This window comes from Aquarana catesbeiana, linkage group LG01, assembly GCF_042186555.1.
Source record: "Aquarana catesbeiana isolate 2022-GZ linkage group LG01, ASM4218655v1, whole genome shotgun sequence".
In the NCBI taxonomy this organism is placed as follows: domain Eukaryota; kingdom Metazoa; phylum Chordata; class Amphibia; order Anura; family Ranidae; genus Aquarana; species Aquarana catesbeiana.
The window spans coordinates 841,374,910-841,390,892 of record NC_133324.1 but is presented as its reverse complement, the minus strand read 5'-3'; the positions used below and the strand labels follow the sequence as shown (position 1 = coordinate 841,390,892).

At 40.4% G+C, this 15,983-nt stretch overlaps 1 protein-coding gene across 2 annotated transcripts in view; it reads right to left on the bottom strand.

Moving 5' to 3' along the window:
* The window catches only part of ARAP2 (ArfGAP with RhoGAP domain, ankyrin repeat and PH domain 2), a 604,561-nt gene that overhangs the window by 149,395 nt on the left and 439,183 nt on the right, over nucleotides 1-15,983 (bottom strand). For both annotated transcript variants that reach the window (XR_012237041.1, XM_073608952.1), the window contains exon 27: nucleotides 13,837-13,962. Coding sequence is in view for 1 of the 2 variants with exons in the window: in XM_073608952.1 (XP_073465053.1) it covers nucleotides 13,837-13,962 (126 nt within the window). In the remaining variant the exon portion in view is untranslated. The remainder of the gene's footprint in view (nucleotides 1-13,836; nucleotides 13,963-15,983) is intronic.

Genomic DNA, 15,983 nt, shown 5'->3' with positions numbered 1-15,983 from the left:
TTATATAGTGTGGGGCGTGTGCTAAATCCCCTGAGCCATAATTGGCCAAAGCCTCCTTGGCTTTGGCCAATTACGGCTCTCTGTTCAGACGGCGCTGTGATTGGCCAAGCATGTGGGTCATAGTGCATGCTTGGCCAATCATCAGCCAGCAATGCACTGCGATGCCGCAGTGAATTATGGGCCGTGACGCCACGCGAATTTGGCGCGAACGACCCATATCGTTCGCAATTCGGCAAACGGGCGAACAGACGATGTTCGAGTCGAACATGGGTTTGACTCGAACACGAAGCTCATCCCTACTTGCAAGGGGCCACATACTTGGAACAGGAGGGCAGGGCGAGGGGCAGGGCACCTGCAATTGGGCAATGAAAGACCTTAATTATTGAGTATTAAAAGAGTATCTAGTGCGGTTGAACGACTTCAGACTGGCTCATACTGCAGCAAGTATAAATTTGTATTCATTGGACCTGGTATTTTTCATATACAGTATATTAATCATAAATTGAATAAGTTATAGCATTATTAATTGATATGAATGGAATGTTTGAAAAAATAGTAAAATTAAGATAAAATGTAAACATAAAAAATAAATAAAAAATATAAAAATATAAAATATAAAAATATAAAAATAATGCCACATTAAATCAAAATGTGAAAGTGAACATACTAGGAGTGCCACTTGTGAGGATGAAAAAGCGGTGAGCCACTTGCGAAGATGAAAAAGCGGTGAGCATGATGTGTAATCATATGCAAAACACTAAAAAATGTGAAAAACAAAATGTGAAAAACAAAAAATAGTGTTAAAAAGCTAAATAATGTGACTTGAGTGCCTGTGAATAGTGAAAAAGTACCATATAATGGTACCTAAAGTAATAAAAGAAATACTTGTGTTGCTTAAACTGGACAGAATAAAAACTAATAAAAAGTGTGGTAGGATAGGGACAAGTGTTGAAGTATTAACAGAATTGTTGTAGTAATGATGAGGAAATAATGTAGCTATACTAATGATTGTAATGAGGATTCCAAAAGGAGGGAGAATTGTAAATCATCAATTGATTGATTGATCAATCAAAAGAAAATACTGATGTCAGCCCGTCTAGTGTTTTCAAAGCGCTGCACTTACCTAGTGTTATATCCATCTACTATGTAATGGCAACATTCCCAAGATCACCTCAGGATCATCTGGGAAATGCCAATATATGTTGTCTCAAATGATTGCCTAACAAACTGCAGGTGCCAGGCTCCACCCCGTCACTAACTCCCTCACACGTCCGCACCGCTGGTCAAGCGGCATCTGTGTGGCCCCCTCGGCGTTCTGGAAGGCGTTAGCCCCGGCGTGAGCCGTCACCTCCGACGCAATTGCGTGACGTCACGACGTCCCACGCGTGCGTGGTTTGACCCACACGCGCGCGACGTCACTGACAGTCTGGCGGTGATCACAGGACGCCGCCGGCATGAAGAAGGCTTCACACACTGGCCCTGCAAGGAGGGCCTGGCTGTGGAAAACACAATGAGGGGAAACACAAAATCAATCGCGTCTCCCCTCCCGTGCCGGGAAGCCAGAAGTAAAGGGGAACAGTCACCCAGGCACATGGAGTGGGACCCCGGGGTTCATTTGATTTTGCGTTTCCCCTCATTGTGTTTTCCACAGTGGGTCAAACCACGCACGCGTGTGACGTCATGACGTCACGCAATTGCATTGGAGGTGACGGCTCACGCCTTCCGGAACGCCGAGGGGGCCACACAGATGCCGCTTGATCAGCGGTGCGGACGTGTGAGGGAGTTAGTGACGGGGTGCGGTTTGTTAGGCAATCATTTGAGACAACATATATTGGCAATTCCCAGATGATCCTGAGGTGATCTTGGGAATGTTGCCATTACATACTAGATGGATATAACACTAGGGCTGACATCAGTATTTTCTTTTGAATGATCACCTATTTACAATTCTCCCTCCTTTTGGGATCCTCATTACAATCATTAGTATAGCTACATTATTTCCTCATCATTACTACAACGATTCTGTCAATACTTCAACACTTGTCCCTATCCTACCACACTTTTTATTATTTTTTATTCTGTCCAGTTTAACCAACACAAGTATTTCTTTTATCACTATAGGTACCATTATATGGTACTTTTTCACTATTCACAGGCACTCAAGTCACATTATTTAGCCTTTTTGAACACTATTTTTTGTTTTTGTTTTTCACATTTTGTTTTTCACATTTTTTAGTGTTTTGCATATGATTACACATCATGCTCACTGCTTTTTCATCTTCACAAGTGGCTCACTGCTTTTTCATCCTCACAAGTGGCACTCTTAGTATGTTCACTTTCACATTTTGATTTAATGTGGCATTATTTTTATATTTTATATTTTATATTTTTATATTTTTTATTTATTTTTTATTTTTACATATTATCTTAATTTTACCATTTTTTCAAACATTCCATTCATATCAATTAATAATGCTATAACTTATTCAATTTATGATTAAATCATATATGAAAAATACCAGGTCCAATGAATACAAATTTATATTTGCTGCGGTATGAGCCAGTCTGAAGTCGTTCAACCGCACTAGATACTCTTATAATACTCAATAATTAAGGTCTTTCATTGCCCAATTGCAGGTGCCCTGCCCCTCTTCCTCCCCTCCTGTTCCAAGTATGTGGCCCCTTGCAAGTCAGATGGACTGTGGATCCGCCTGGAGGGTGCGGAGGGGATATGCGTGGCCATTGGGATCTTTGAACTTGAATGTTTTTTAACAAACTGGTTTGTGTGATGCAACCTCATTTTATCATATACTCAATGGTAAATATACCTCCACAAACATGATGAGATTTTTTTGCACAATGTAAAATATTGTAAAAATGCTCTGTACATTGACTTAAGTTTTAAACTCATTTTATTTTGCTATATTTCCCTAGAATCTAAATCCCCCTGAAGAAGACCAGATTGGGTTGAAATGCATTGGGGTATTCATGTGGATAATAAATTTGTATACCTACTGGATAAATGTTCTCTTGGGGGCCTTTTGGCCACGAGCGATATATATGTTGTTGTCTGTTAAACGCGAACCAGAATTTGTATTTTACAATAAATCAATTGCATAATTGAATTTTTCTTGCAATTTTTGATCTGTTTCATTTCCATATTATTACTCTATGATATGTTTTGCTGCTTAAAAAACCCCCTGAGGAAATCTTCTATTCTTTGGTAATCCGTTTTTTTGGGTTGTGCAGCCCCGGTTACTCTCGAACATGTGTTTTTCCTAGTTTTTTTTTTTTTGGAAATATATTTCCTTCTAACCTACTTGTTCCTAGGGTTTATAACTTTAATTCCACTTCAAAGGTTGGCCTTTTGTTTTCCCTTATCACATCCCGCATGAGTGGTAAACAGCAGCCTTCTTTCCCTCATCCAATCAGGCTGTGCTCAATATACATTTACTAGGTATAGTGACTATAATGCTTTGTCACCAATCTATGGACCTCTTTTTGTGTGGGGACACATAGCAGTCACCATGAGCAGACCTGAAGTTGAGAGGTAAACTAACTTCATACTTGCATCATACATTGTATTGTAAATATGGTTGTTGTGGATAATTTGTAAATCTCATATAAGCCAAGGGACTTATACTGTACATTGTGTTGTAAATACTGTCTAGTGTGTCATTTGTATATATTATGTAACCCTGTCAATAACAATATGTGCATTGCGGGTGGAACTACCTCTTTTGTGTAAGATCACTCAAATCTATATGTGAATATGTAAATAATCCTATAATGATTGGGGTGTATGCTCATATACACATAAACTAGTTAACTGTCACCAAACAATGAAAGCAGACATTGCCAATCTTACAGATTCCAAACCAATAGAGAGAACCAATGGAAGAAGAAGGATGAAAAAAAGAAGAAAAGAAAAAAAGGGAAAAAAAGGAGGATTGCTCATAAGGGAAAAAGGAAAAACTAGAAAAGGGGGGTGTGGAGCTTAAATTCTAAATGTATGCTCATGAGAAATACACTAGATTCCTCTTTAAAGCTTAAAGAAGAATTCCAAGTACAGATATTTTTTCATAATAGCATTGGTCTAGCTTGGACCAATGTAACTATGCATATACCAATATACACTATATTACCAAAAGTATTGGGACGTATGCCTTAACACACACACTGTAATGACATCCCAGTCTTAGTCGGTAGGGTTCAATATTGAGTTGGCCCACCCTTTGTAGCTAGAACAGCTTCAACTCTTCTGGGAAGGCTGTCCACAAGATTTATGATTGTGTCTATGGTAATGTTTGACCATTCTTCCAGAAACACATTTGTGAGGTCAGGCACTGCTGTTGGACGAGAAGGCTTGGCTCCCAGTCTCTGCTCTAATTCATCCCAAAGGTGTTCTATCGGGTTGAGGTCAGGACTCTGTGCAGGCCAATCAAGTTCCTCCAACCAAAACTATCTCATTCATGTCTTTATGGACCTTGCTTTAAGCACTGGTGTGCAGTCATGTTGGAACAGGAAGGGGTCATCCCCAAACTGTTCCCACAAAGTTGGGAGCATGGAATTGTCCAAAATATCTTGGTATGCTGATGCCTTAAGAGTTTCTTTCACTGGAACTAAGGGGCCAAGCTCAACCCCTAAAACACAACCCCACACCATATTCTCCCCTTCACAAAATGATTTGGACCAGTGCACAAAGGAAGTTCCCTAAAGACATGGATGAGCTAGTTTGGAGTGGAGGAACATGACTGGCCTGCACAGAGTCCTGACCTCAACCCGATAGAACACCTTTGGGATGAATTATCAGAGACTACAAGCCAAGTTTTCTCATCCACATCAGTGCCTGTCCTCAAAAATGCGCTTCTGGAAAAATGGTCAAACATTTTCCCATAGATACACTCCTAAACCTTGTGGACATCCTTCCCAGAAGAGTTGAAGTTATTATAGCTGCAAAGGGTCAGTCAACTCAATATTGAACCCTACGGACTAATACTGGGATGCTATTAATGTTCATGTGCGTGTAAAGGCAGGCGCCCCAATACTTTTGGTAATATAGTGTATATGTAAAGTGCTGCATAAATTGATAACGCTATATAAGCACCTGTAATAGATAAAATAAAAAAAATTGACTATACCTGTGGGATCCCTCTAGAAGCTGGAAATCATTGTAGTAGATCCCCCTACTCCATTGATCTCCACTTGCTTCCGGCTCTACACCAAGAACTGAGTGATCAAAGACCACTGATCACGCAGTTATCTGCCTTCAGTGAGTAGAGAGCTCTGCCCCTCCAGGGCTCACTGGAGCGCTGGACTGTGGAAAGGGTGGGAGTGGCCGGCTCAGTCTTCCAGAGGCTCGCCGAGAGGCTGAGTCAGCTGCAGGTCCAGGCACCGGAGCCTGGACCAAAGCCCACTGCTGGCTGAAAATGGGTGCAGGAACGAAGTACACTACTGTGATTCATAGAGAAGTAGGGCCAAAATAGCTTTGGCCATAATTCTCCTTTACTCTCAGTTTGCAGGTTCACATAAAGTTCTGTTGTGTCTGTACTGTGCATAATTTATAGCTTGCATGTTTAGGAAAACTTTTTCACATACATTAGTCAGTATTCTTGCTTTCAAAAGGAAAATTTTAATGATATGTGAATGGCTATGGGAAATTTGTCATGTCTATTTCCTACTTTTTGTACATTAAATATAAACCTTAATAAATAGAATTTTCAAAGGGAGCCTTGAAATAATATCTGTACTACCAGTAGAACTGTGGACTTTACTTGTCCTTTGGGCCTGCTAGGTCTCTGTCAGACCTTGATATATCATGGTTCTTACGTAATTGTCAAAGCCTCTTGGATGTTATTGATCTGCACGTAAGAATGAGCTGTAGGCACAAGTGAAATGAATACAGGGAAATCTATCCCATAAAAGAAAAAGCATACTTAGAACGGCATTTAATAAAGACTTTTAGATACACTTTCAATAAATGCTTTACCACTTTAGTCACTCTCAAATCCTCTTTTTCAATTACAGTTTAACAAGACAATATTGAGGTTGGTTTATAGTCATACATGGTATTAATTTTAAATCTGAAATAATATACTCAGCCTTTGCATTTTTTCAGTCTGTCAGTCATACAGTACACAGATGGTCTGTGAAATTATTAATGCGTTACCCAGTAACAAAGAAACATATCAAATAACAAATGGTAAAAATAGCGTGTTCAAAGCCGCACGTTGTCATTTTTAAGTAGCTGCAAGTCATCTATTACGTTATTACTTTTAAACATTTTCTTCTTGCCCTCCAAAATGCAAAAGCCTTGAAGTAAAATTAATATAAATGTCTTATTAATACTAATCAGGAGATTTCAATGTCCTTTAGGTACCATTATTGGCTTTATTTAAAAAAGCAACAAGAAATGTGCTAACTGCAGAAACAACCAAAAAAGCAGTCTTTTTTTCAATTTCCAGTCATTCTAAACCATTAAAAGGTCAAAGCTAGTTTGTTTTTTGGGGGCTAACTTTGTACATCATCATTGCAAGTCAAAATGCATCTACTAACTCAGAATATAAATATGGATTTCGTTTAAAAATAGAATGTATTTAAAATCTGTAACTTGTAACTGAAAATAAAGCCTCTTTTACAATGGTACTCTTTTGCCATGCTAGAATGCACCTTTTCAGTGCAACAAAGGTATGTAAAAATGATTCCCCTTTAAATCCTATGTAACTGTTCACATCAGTGTGCATTTTGAAAACTCCTGAATGCAGCATGAAAAAAGAACTCCCATTGAACTCAATGGAAACACAACAAATGTGCATCAGACGCACAAAAAAAAAGGCACCCATGCATTTTTGGTGCATTTTTTAAGTCATATGTCCAAACAACCAATGACTCATCTTTGCTGTCAGTCGAGAATTTCTGTCTCCAAGCAGAATGTAAACAAAGGAGCCTGAAAATGAAAAAAAAAAAAAAAAAATGTTGTGGGGGTGTCCCTCATAATCCATACTAGGCCCTTTGTGTCTGGTGTTGATTTTAAGGGGGATCCCACAGCAGAATGCATGCTGTCTGGCAGGCGAGGAAAAAGGGGGACAAGCATGCATCCCCCTGAACCATATCAGACCACTTGCCTTCAACATGGGGGGTTACTTTGTCAGGGGAATCCCACATGGCAAAGCACCTTGTCTCCATGTTGATGAGCACAAGGGACTCTTCCCCAAAGCCCTAGCACAATGGTTGTGGGGGTGTTCAGGCGGAGGCTTATCGAAATCTGGAAGCCTCCTTTAACAATAAGGGGGCACACAGATCCTGGAACTCTCTATGTGAATGAATAAGGAAAGCATAGTACCTCTACTCATTCAGGGAAAAAAATTGCAAATAAAAATATGAAGACAGTTTTTGACGTGTACCTTATTAAAACAATTTAAAAAAAAAGAATGACGGCCGCGGACCCACACAAAAAAAACCCCAAAAAAACACCACTCACTGACACCCGACTTCTCTGGTCACTTGCCCAGCTCCGCTCACCTCAAAGGCATGAGGTTCCCCTGGTTCACCAGGTGACCCCATTCCCTTAAAATGTCATTGACCAAATATGGACACGTTCAGTGTGGTTGCAGCTCCTAACAACCATTGACCAGCAATGAAAACGCATGCAAAAACACATGCATAATGACAACTAAAATACATATGCATTAAAAAAGTGTTAAAAAACACAACATGTGCTTTTGAAAAACACATACCACATTTTTAAGTGCACCAGTGTGAAAGGGCCCTTAAGGTCCTTAAGGTAAAACTAAAGGCAACATTTCTTTTTTTTTTTAGATTTGGATAGAGTGGTGAGTGGTTAGATACACTATAAGGTTTGTATTATTTTATTTATTGTGTGGGAGGAGGATTTAAGGAGTAAGGCCATCCAAATCACATCAGGATATCTATATCCCATTTTGGCTTAACAACCATCGGTGAGTGGGAAGCACAGAAAAAGTCAGACGGAAGCTTTTCATTGTCTATTCCAATCGTGTGTATGCCTCATCGGTCTTTTTTTTTGGAAAATTCTGACGGACCTAGAAATGGAACATGTTATAAATATTTCCGACGGAACCAATTCCTATCAGGAAAACTGCTCGTCTATATGCTGTTTCCCGAAGAACCAAAAACGACGCATGCTCTGAAGCAAGTACGGGATGGAAGCTATAGGCTACTGGCTATTGAACTTCCTTTTTCTAGTCTCGTCGTAAGTGTTGTACGTCACCTCGTTCTGGACTGTTGGACTTTGGTGTGACCGAGTATATGCAAGACCGCTTGAGCGGAATTCCATCAGAGTTCCGTCGGAGAAACCTTCGGAGTTTATTCCGACGACAAAAACGGTCGTGTGTACACGGCATAAGAAAAGAGCATCCGCACTAGCACTTTGAACTGCACTTATCACTTTTATATATAAATATATGGACTTTATGAGTTATAGTTTGCACTATTGCACTTTGTATATTTTAATTTATGAATTTTAGTATATTTACGAGACCACAGGAAACTTTTAGGAGCAACAGTACAATGTTTATAATCCAATATAAGCTTCCAAAAAATATCTCCATTCATGCTGTGAATGATGCCTGTGCTCTGGCCACCTCTATCCACAACTTCATGGATATCCCTGCATGCACTGCAGCTTCTTATCTGCCGTTTACATTTTTAAATTTCTAAGGACTACATATCCCATGGTACCTTGCAGTCTGCAATAAGTGATTCTTGTACTGACTTGCCTCCTGAAACTCCTCCTCTTTGCACCTCTGTACTTCATAAGACAGGCTCTGTGACACAGCAGTGCCTATCAACAGGGTGTAGTGAGTACGTGTCCCAGAATTCAAGAAAGTAAATGTGTCTTCACAACCTATGTTTTCAAACTTAAAGATCATTCAGATTATTAGGAGTAGACTAGAAATAATTTAAATATAATGTGGGAGTAAATATATCATTTTACATTTTGATCATGATAATCCACTTAAACACATGTTAGGACTACATAGCACCTCCCACTCTTCTCCATAACAAGGAAGATATTTTCTAGTCCACAGAGATAGCAACAATGCTAACTTATAACAGTTCAGAGGTATAGAGCAAAAGAAGTTACCAGCTTGCAAGTTTTCTGGCTGGATGAATATACAGTATACATATTTTTGCACTTCTCATACAGACATACCAAATCACTTTCAATGGTATATTTAAATAAAATAAGAAAAATGTATTGTTAGATGTACACTTTAAAGGACTATTTATAAAAGATTTGTTGAACAAATGTCACACACATTCGATCAGGCTGGACTAATTTTCCCAGTATTAGTGTAGTGGCCAGAAATGTGGTATATTTTCTTATTGAGGTCGTTCGGAAAACTATATTGTATTGTATTTTAGCCACTAGATGGAGCTGAAAATCATAGCAATTAATTTATTACAGAAACATATGGGAAAATGTATCCAGCCTGCACTGATACACGTGACATTCAACCAATAAATGTTTTATAAATAGATAGACCCCTTAGTATACTAAAACCATGTAAAGTAAATATTTAATTGCCAATGTTTGGCATTTGGCTTGGATAGTTTACTGCATGGGTGGCAACCTCGCCCCTCGGAGCATAGTCATGACTAGGCTCTGAGTGGCAGAGCAAAAAGTGTTGGGGGCGTGGCCTGGTCAGAGTCCAGGCTGAGGTTGCCACTCTCACATTGATCCCAGGGACCATGCAGATATAGGGATCCTTCTCTTTAATACTAGCCATTGCAGGAGCTGGGACGAGCTCCATCCCTTGCCAGCACTCCCAGTGGCGGATGCTTCAGAATTTATACACACCCTACTTCACCATGCACCTTTTCATTCACCTAATAAAATAAAGCCAAACTGGATTTATTTAAAGTACAATGGTATTCTTAAAAAAAAAAATCCTAAATGAAATATATTTTCTTTATTTCCAATACACTTCTTTTTCTCTGTTATATTTAATGACTTTTCTTCTCCCTTTTTCACAGTTCTTTACTTGGATATGTCCTTTCCTTTACATTTTTTTTAGCAGCCACATGTAATGTGTCAACTCTGTTGTCATACAAAATTCAATCCAGAATTCTTCTAACCTGATTATACCTGCTAATCATTAAAAATGTCCCACAACACGGTTGAAAACCAAGATAGAAAATTATAGGCTATCACTCCTGACTTCTTTCTTCAGATATTAGTTGTCTGATTACAGTGCCTTGGAAGAGTATTGATACCCCTTGTGTTGGTCTATCACATAAAATACCAATAAAATACATATACGTTTTTGATTGTAACATGACAAAATGTGGAAAATGTCAAGGGGTATGAATACTTTTTCATAGTTACATAGTTACATAGTAGGTGAGGTTGAAAAAAGACACAAGTCCATTAAGCCCAACCTATATGTGTGATTATATGTCAGTATTACATTGTATATCCCTATATGTTGCAGTCGTTCAGGTGCTTATCTAATAGTTTTTTGAAACTATCGATGCCCCCCGCTGAGACCGCCGCCTGTGGAAGGAAATTCCACATTCTTGCCGCTCTAATACCCTGTACACACGGTCGGATTTTCCGACGGAAAATGTGTGATAGGACCTTGTTGTCAGAAATTCCGATCGTGTGTACACAAATCCGATGCACAAAGTGCCACGCATGCTCAGAATAAATTAAGAGACGAAAGCTATTGGCTACTGCCCCGTTTATAGTCCTGACGTACAAGTTTTACATCACCGCGTTTAGAACGATCGGATTTTCCGACAACTTTGTGTGACCGTGTGTATGCAAAACAAGTTTGAGCCAACATCCGTCGGAAAAAATCCATGGATTTTGTTGTCGGAATGTCCGATCAATGTCCGATCGTGTGTACAGGGCATAACAGTAAAGAACCCTCTACGTAGTTTAAGGTTAAACCTCTTTTCTTCTAATTTGAGTGGCCACGTGTCTTGTTAAAATCCCTTTCACGAAAAAGTTTTATCCCTATTGTGGGGTCACCAGTATGGCATCCCCTCTCAAGCGTCTCTTCACCAGAGAGAATAAGTTCAGTGCTCGCAACCACTCTTCATAACTAATGTCCTGCAGACCCTTTATTAGCTTTGTTGCCCTTCTTTGTACTCACTCCATTTCCAGTACATCCTTCCTGAGAACTGATGCCCAGAACTGGACAGCATACTCCAGGTGCGGCTGGACCAGAGTCTTGTAGAGTGGGAGAATTGCATTATTTTACATTTTTCTACATTAAACCTCATTTGCCATGTAGTTGACCACCCCATTCATTTGTTCAGATCTTCTAGCAAGGTTTTCACATCCTGCGGAGAAGATTTTGCCATGCTTAGCTTAGTATCATCTGCAAATACAGAGATTGAACTATTTACCCCATCCTCCAGGTTGTTTATGAACAAATTAAATTAAATAAATTAAATTACATTGGTCCCAGCACAGAACCCCGTGGGACCCCACTACCCACCCCTGACCATTCTGAGTATTCCCCATTTATCACCACCCTCTGAACCCGCCCTTGTAGCCAGTTTTCAATCCATGCACTCACCCTATGGTCTATGCCAACAGACCTTATTTTGTACAGTAAATGTTTATGGGGAGCTGTGTCAAATTATTTTGCAAAATCCAGATACACCAAGTCCTCGGGCCTTCCATTATCTAGATGGCAACTCACCTCATAGAATTTAATAGATTGGTTTGGCAAGAACAATTCTTCATGAATCCACGCTGATTACATGCTGATTACTGCTAATGATACCGTTTTCATGACTAAAATCTTGTATATAGTCCCTTATCATCCCCTCCCAGAGCTTGCATACTATTGATGTTAGGCTAACTGGTCTGTAATTCCCAGGGCCCTTATATATTATTCTAATATATATTATTGGTGCTACATTGGCTTTTCTCCAATCCGCTGGTACCATTCCAGTCAGTGAACTGTCAGTAAAAATTAGGAACAATGGTCTGGCAATTACTTGGGTTCCATAAGTACCCTCGGGTGCAAGCCATCCGGTACCGGTGATTTATTAATGTTAAGTTTCCCAAGTCTAATTCTAATTCTGTCCTCTGTTAGCCATGAGGGTGCTTCCTGTGATGTGTCACGAGGATAAACACTGCAGTTTTGTTTACTGAAGCCCCCCGATTCCCTCGTGAGGAGAAGAATAAATTCAATACCTTTGCCATCTTGTCATCCTCTGTAACCAGATGTCCTTCCTCATTCTTTATGGTGCCAATGTGGTCTGTCCTCCCTTTTTTACTGTTTACATACTTATTCTAGTACTTGTACTTGTTCTCGTACACTGATTCGGAGTATATTGCAGTCATTAGAACCACATGACAATCAGGAAATTAGTATTTTCAGAAGGGAACAACAGCAATGACAGCCTGGTACAGGTCTGCTTTATATCTGTTGATATGATTGATATAATAGACACAAATAAATGCATGCGCCTGAATTCAGGTTTGTATCAGCCTCTTGCAGTCCCTGTACATTATAGCACAGAGAGCTCAGTGAGTGGGGGGGGGGGGGGGAGTCACACAAGGAGCCAATCAGGTGTGATGCAAAGGGAATGCTAACTGAAGAGGAGGGTGACCGAGATGACACAATCAGTGTGCTGCTTCCCTTTTCACTGCCTAGCCATATGGTAGTGGTGGAGAGGAGACCTGTAAGTGAAAGTGACACTGAAAAAGAGAAAGATCTGGTCTCTTCCCCTTACAAACAGGGCTGTGCTGTGTGGCAGAGCTGGGTAAAACTTTTAAATATTCAAACACCCTACCAGACAAAGGTAGAGCAAGAGGATAGAAGACAGCGATGAATTGTCAATTTCTAATAACAGTTCTGTAGATCACAGTATGAAGAATAAAGGGGGTGAGGTTGCAAAGTTTAAATTATGCTTAAAATTACACTTATTCTGTAATCCAACTCCCATGATAGCAAAATACAGGAAAATTGTAATATACTATTCATTGACTTATACCAGTGGTCGCTAACCATTTGGACCTCACGGACCACTATACTCACCATTTTGAATCCTGCGGACCACTAACATGAAGGTTACATACCTACATACACAGAATGCTCTGGCTCTCTGGTCCCCTACCCCTGGATCATACTGCTGCCTTATACACACAATGCTCTGGTGCTCTTTCCCCTTCCTCCCCCCTCTGCCCCCCCCCCCACACTCTGCATCACACTGCTGCCTTACACAGACTCATTATTGGATCTCACCCCCTTATCCAGATATGTGCTCGAGCTCTGTGCTCCCTCCCACAGTCTGTGATCAGCGCTGCCACCGGCACTACTCCCGGCACCTCCATTTGATTTCACAGGAGCTGGAACTACAGAGGAGGCATCGGGTATCAATGCGCACTCACAGCATTGACTATCAGAGCACATTGAGAACAACACTGGAAACACTGGGCGGTACACATCTGCCACAATGTGGAATTGCGGCAGAACCCCTGGGGACCACCAAAATTTTCTCGTGGAACATCAGTGGTCCACAGACCACTGGTTGATGACCGCTGACTTATACAGTAAATGTAAATGTAAATATATACAAGATATAGTGAAAATAAAGAATTCTGTATACTGTACCTGCAGAAGATGTGATAGACATAACAGGATACACACAGTGTGCAAATTCAGGCAACCGATAGCAATCAGAAATCAAAATGAACTTATCTGGCAACAATAAGCTTGCACCAGAATAGATGTTATGGGTCACTAAACATGGGATATCACCATAATTCTAGTCTTTGTCACAATTGTATGACTTCTAATAGGTTTATAATGAAATAAAAATGTAACCCACCAAAATTAAGAAGATGCTCACGGGTGATAAAAGGTTTTACAACTAGGTATGCGCTTCCAGGGTCAGGAAGCATGCTCCATTCTAAAACAGTTTCCAATATCTTTTCCTTAAAATGCATGGGACGCTCTGTAAAATAAAATATATTTTCTGACATTATTAACAGGTAACTGCAGTATGTTGTGTATTTTTTTAAATTTATATTAAATCTGTGCTGGTTATGATCTCTAGTGGAACATATAGTTATGGACACCATAAGGCACTTGGAGGCCAGTTCATTGAGCAGCTCTTAATCACCTTTACATGTTTTGTTTTGTTTTTATTTTTTCATTTATATTTCAGAAAGGGTTAAAGAGAAAGTAAACCCTGATGGGTTTTACTTCCTCTTTTTTTCCCCTGCAAAGTAAAAGCATAATGGGCTAGTATGCACGGCACTTGCGAGTGAGGAAATGGTACAGAGGTTTGTTTCTTCACAGTGCATGTGCCGATTACATCATTGGTGCACTACAAAATAAACATCTCCTAAACGGCGCACGTTTAGGAGCTATTTCCACTACCATTAGGTAAGCCTTATTCTAGGCTTACCTATAGGTAAAAGTGACAATAGGGGGTTTACAACACTTTAAGGGGGAAGTCACAAACCTAAAATTTTACAAGCTGATTTTTTTTCTTTCTTCTGTTAAATCTCTGAACATTTGTACCCAACTCAAAGTAGAAGCGTGTGTAGCATACATTATGATTAAAGTGATTGTAAACTCATTTTTTTCTTTTTTAAACAGACAAGTTTATGCTTACCATTGCACAGACCAGTCCTGAACCTTCTCTTCTCGGGTCCCCTGCCGGTGCTCCTGCCTCCACCTCTCTTCTCAGTATGCCACCATAAAAAGTCGCTTCCTATCATGGCACACCCCTGTACTAGTTTCTGTGCCACACTGCCTGTTTCCATAGACACAGACTGCGCAGCTCGCCCTCCCCCCCCCCCCCGATCCCTCATCACAGAACTTGACTGACAGCAGAGGGAGCCATCGGCTTCCACTTCCTCAAAAAAGCCTGTGAGACTCATTAACAAGAAGAGAGAGCCACTGCAGATGGGCACAACACTGGATCGAGTGACAAGTATGGGTGCGGGGGGGGGGGGGGAGGTGAGGGGGCAATACTTTTATCTAAATATCTCTTACCTTAATGCCAGGAATGAATTAAGGTAAAATGTGTTTAGGCTTTAAAAGCATTTTAAAACCACTTTAAAAGAAATAAGAAGACTCAATATGAAGCTATAAACATGAAACCATTTTACATTTCTCTTGTTTGTTGATCTCTACAGGTTAAACGTAATTAATTAAATTAAAGTGTATCTAAAGCCAAAACTTTTGTTTTTAGTTTTGAATAGAGTAGGTAATCTTCAGAGCTATCCATTTGTTTTGACAAGGGATAAACAAATATGCCTGGGTTTGATTTGCAGGTGGTCCAACAAGACCTGCTTAAAATCCACAAAACTCAAACTTAGCAGTGAACTCCACTGAAGTCAATAGACAGCAAATCAAATCTTGATTTTGCTTTCTGGCCATTTTCAAAGATAATAGGCCTTTGTTAGGCCCCTTTCACACGTTTGGACCGTTCAGGTCCGCCTGTCAGTTTTGACGGCGGACCTGAACGGGCGCTCCATGTTAGCCTATGGAGCAACGGTTATCAGAGGAGACATGTCCGCTGACATCCAACCCGGTCCGATCTGCTAAAAGGAGACGGATGGCCCTACGTTCAGATCCGTCGCTGGCGGATCGGATCGGGTGAGATTTGATGAAAACGGACATGCTGTCTGTTTTCGTCCGATCTCTCCATAGGCAGCAGCGGCGCTCGACAAGCCCCTCCCCGCTCAGTGAGCAGAGAGGGACCTGTCATCTGCCAGCTCAGCGGAGATCAACAGAGAGATCTCCCGCTCAGCCGGCTGACCGAGGCGGACTCCGTGGAAGCGGAGTCCGCCTCGTGTGAAAGGGGCCTCATACAAAAAAAAGCATATTTGAACTGGGTACTGCCACGGGGGACTTTTAAAAAGCAAAATTAAATAAATAAATAATGTAAAACAATTAAAATAATACCATGCAGTGGAGAGACAGTCCTTTTTAATGGACTGTGAGGGACTGCATGGGAAAAAC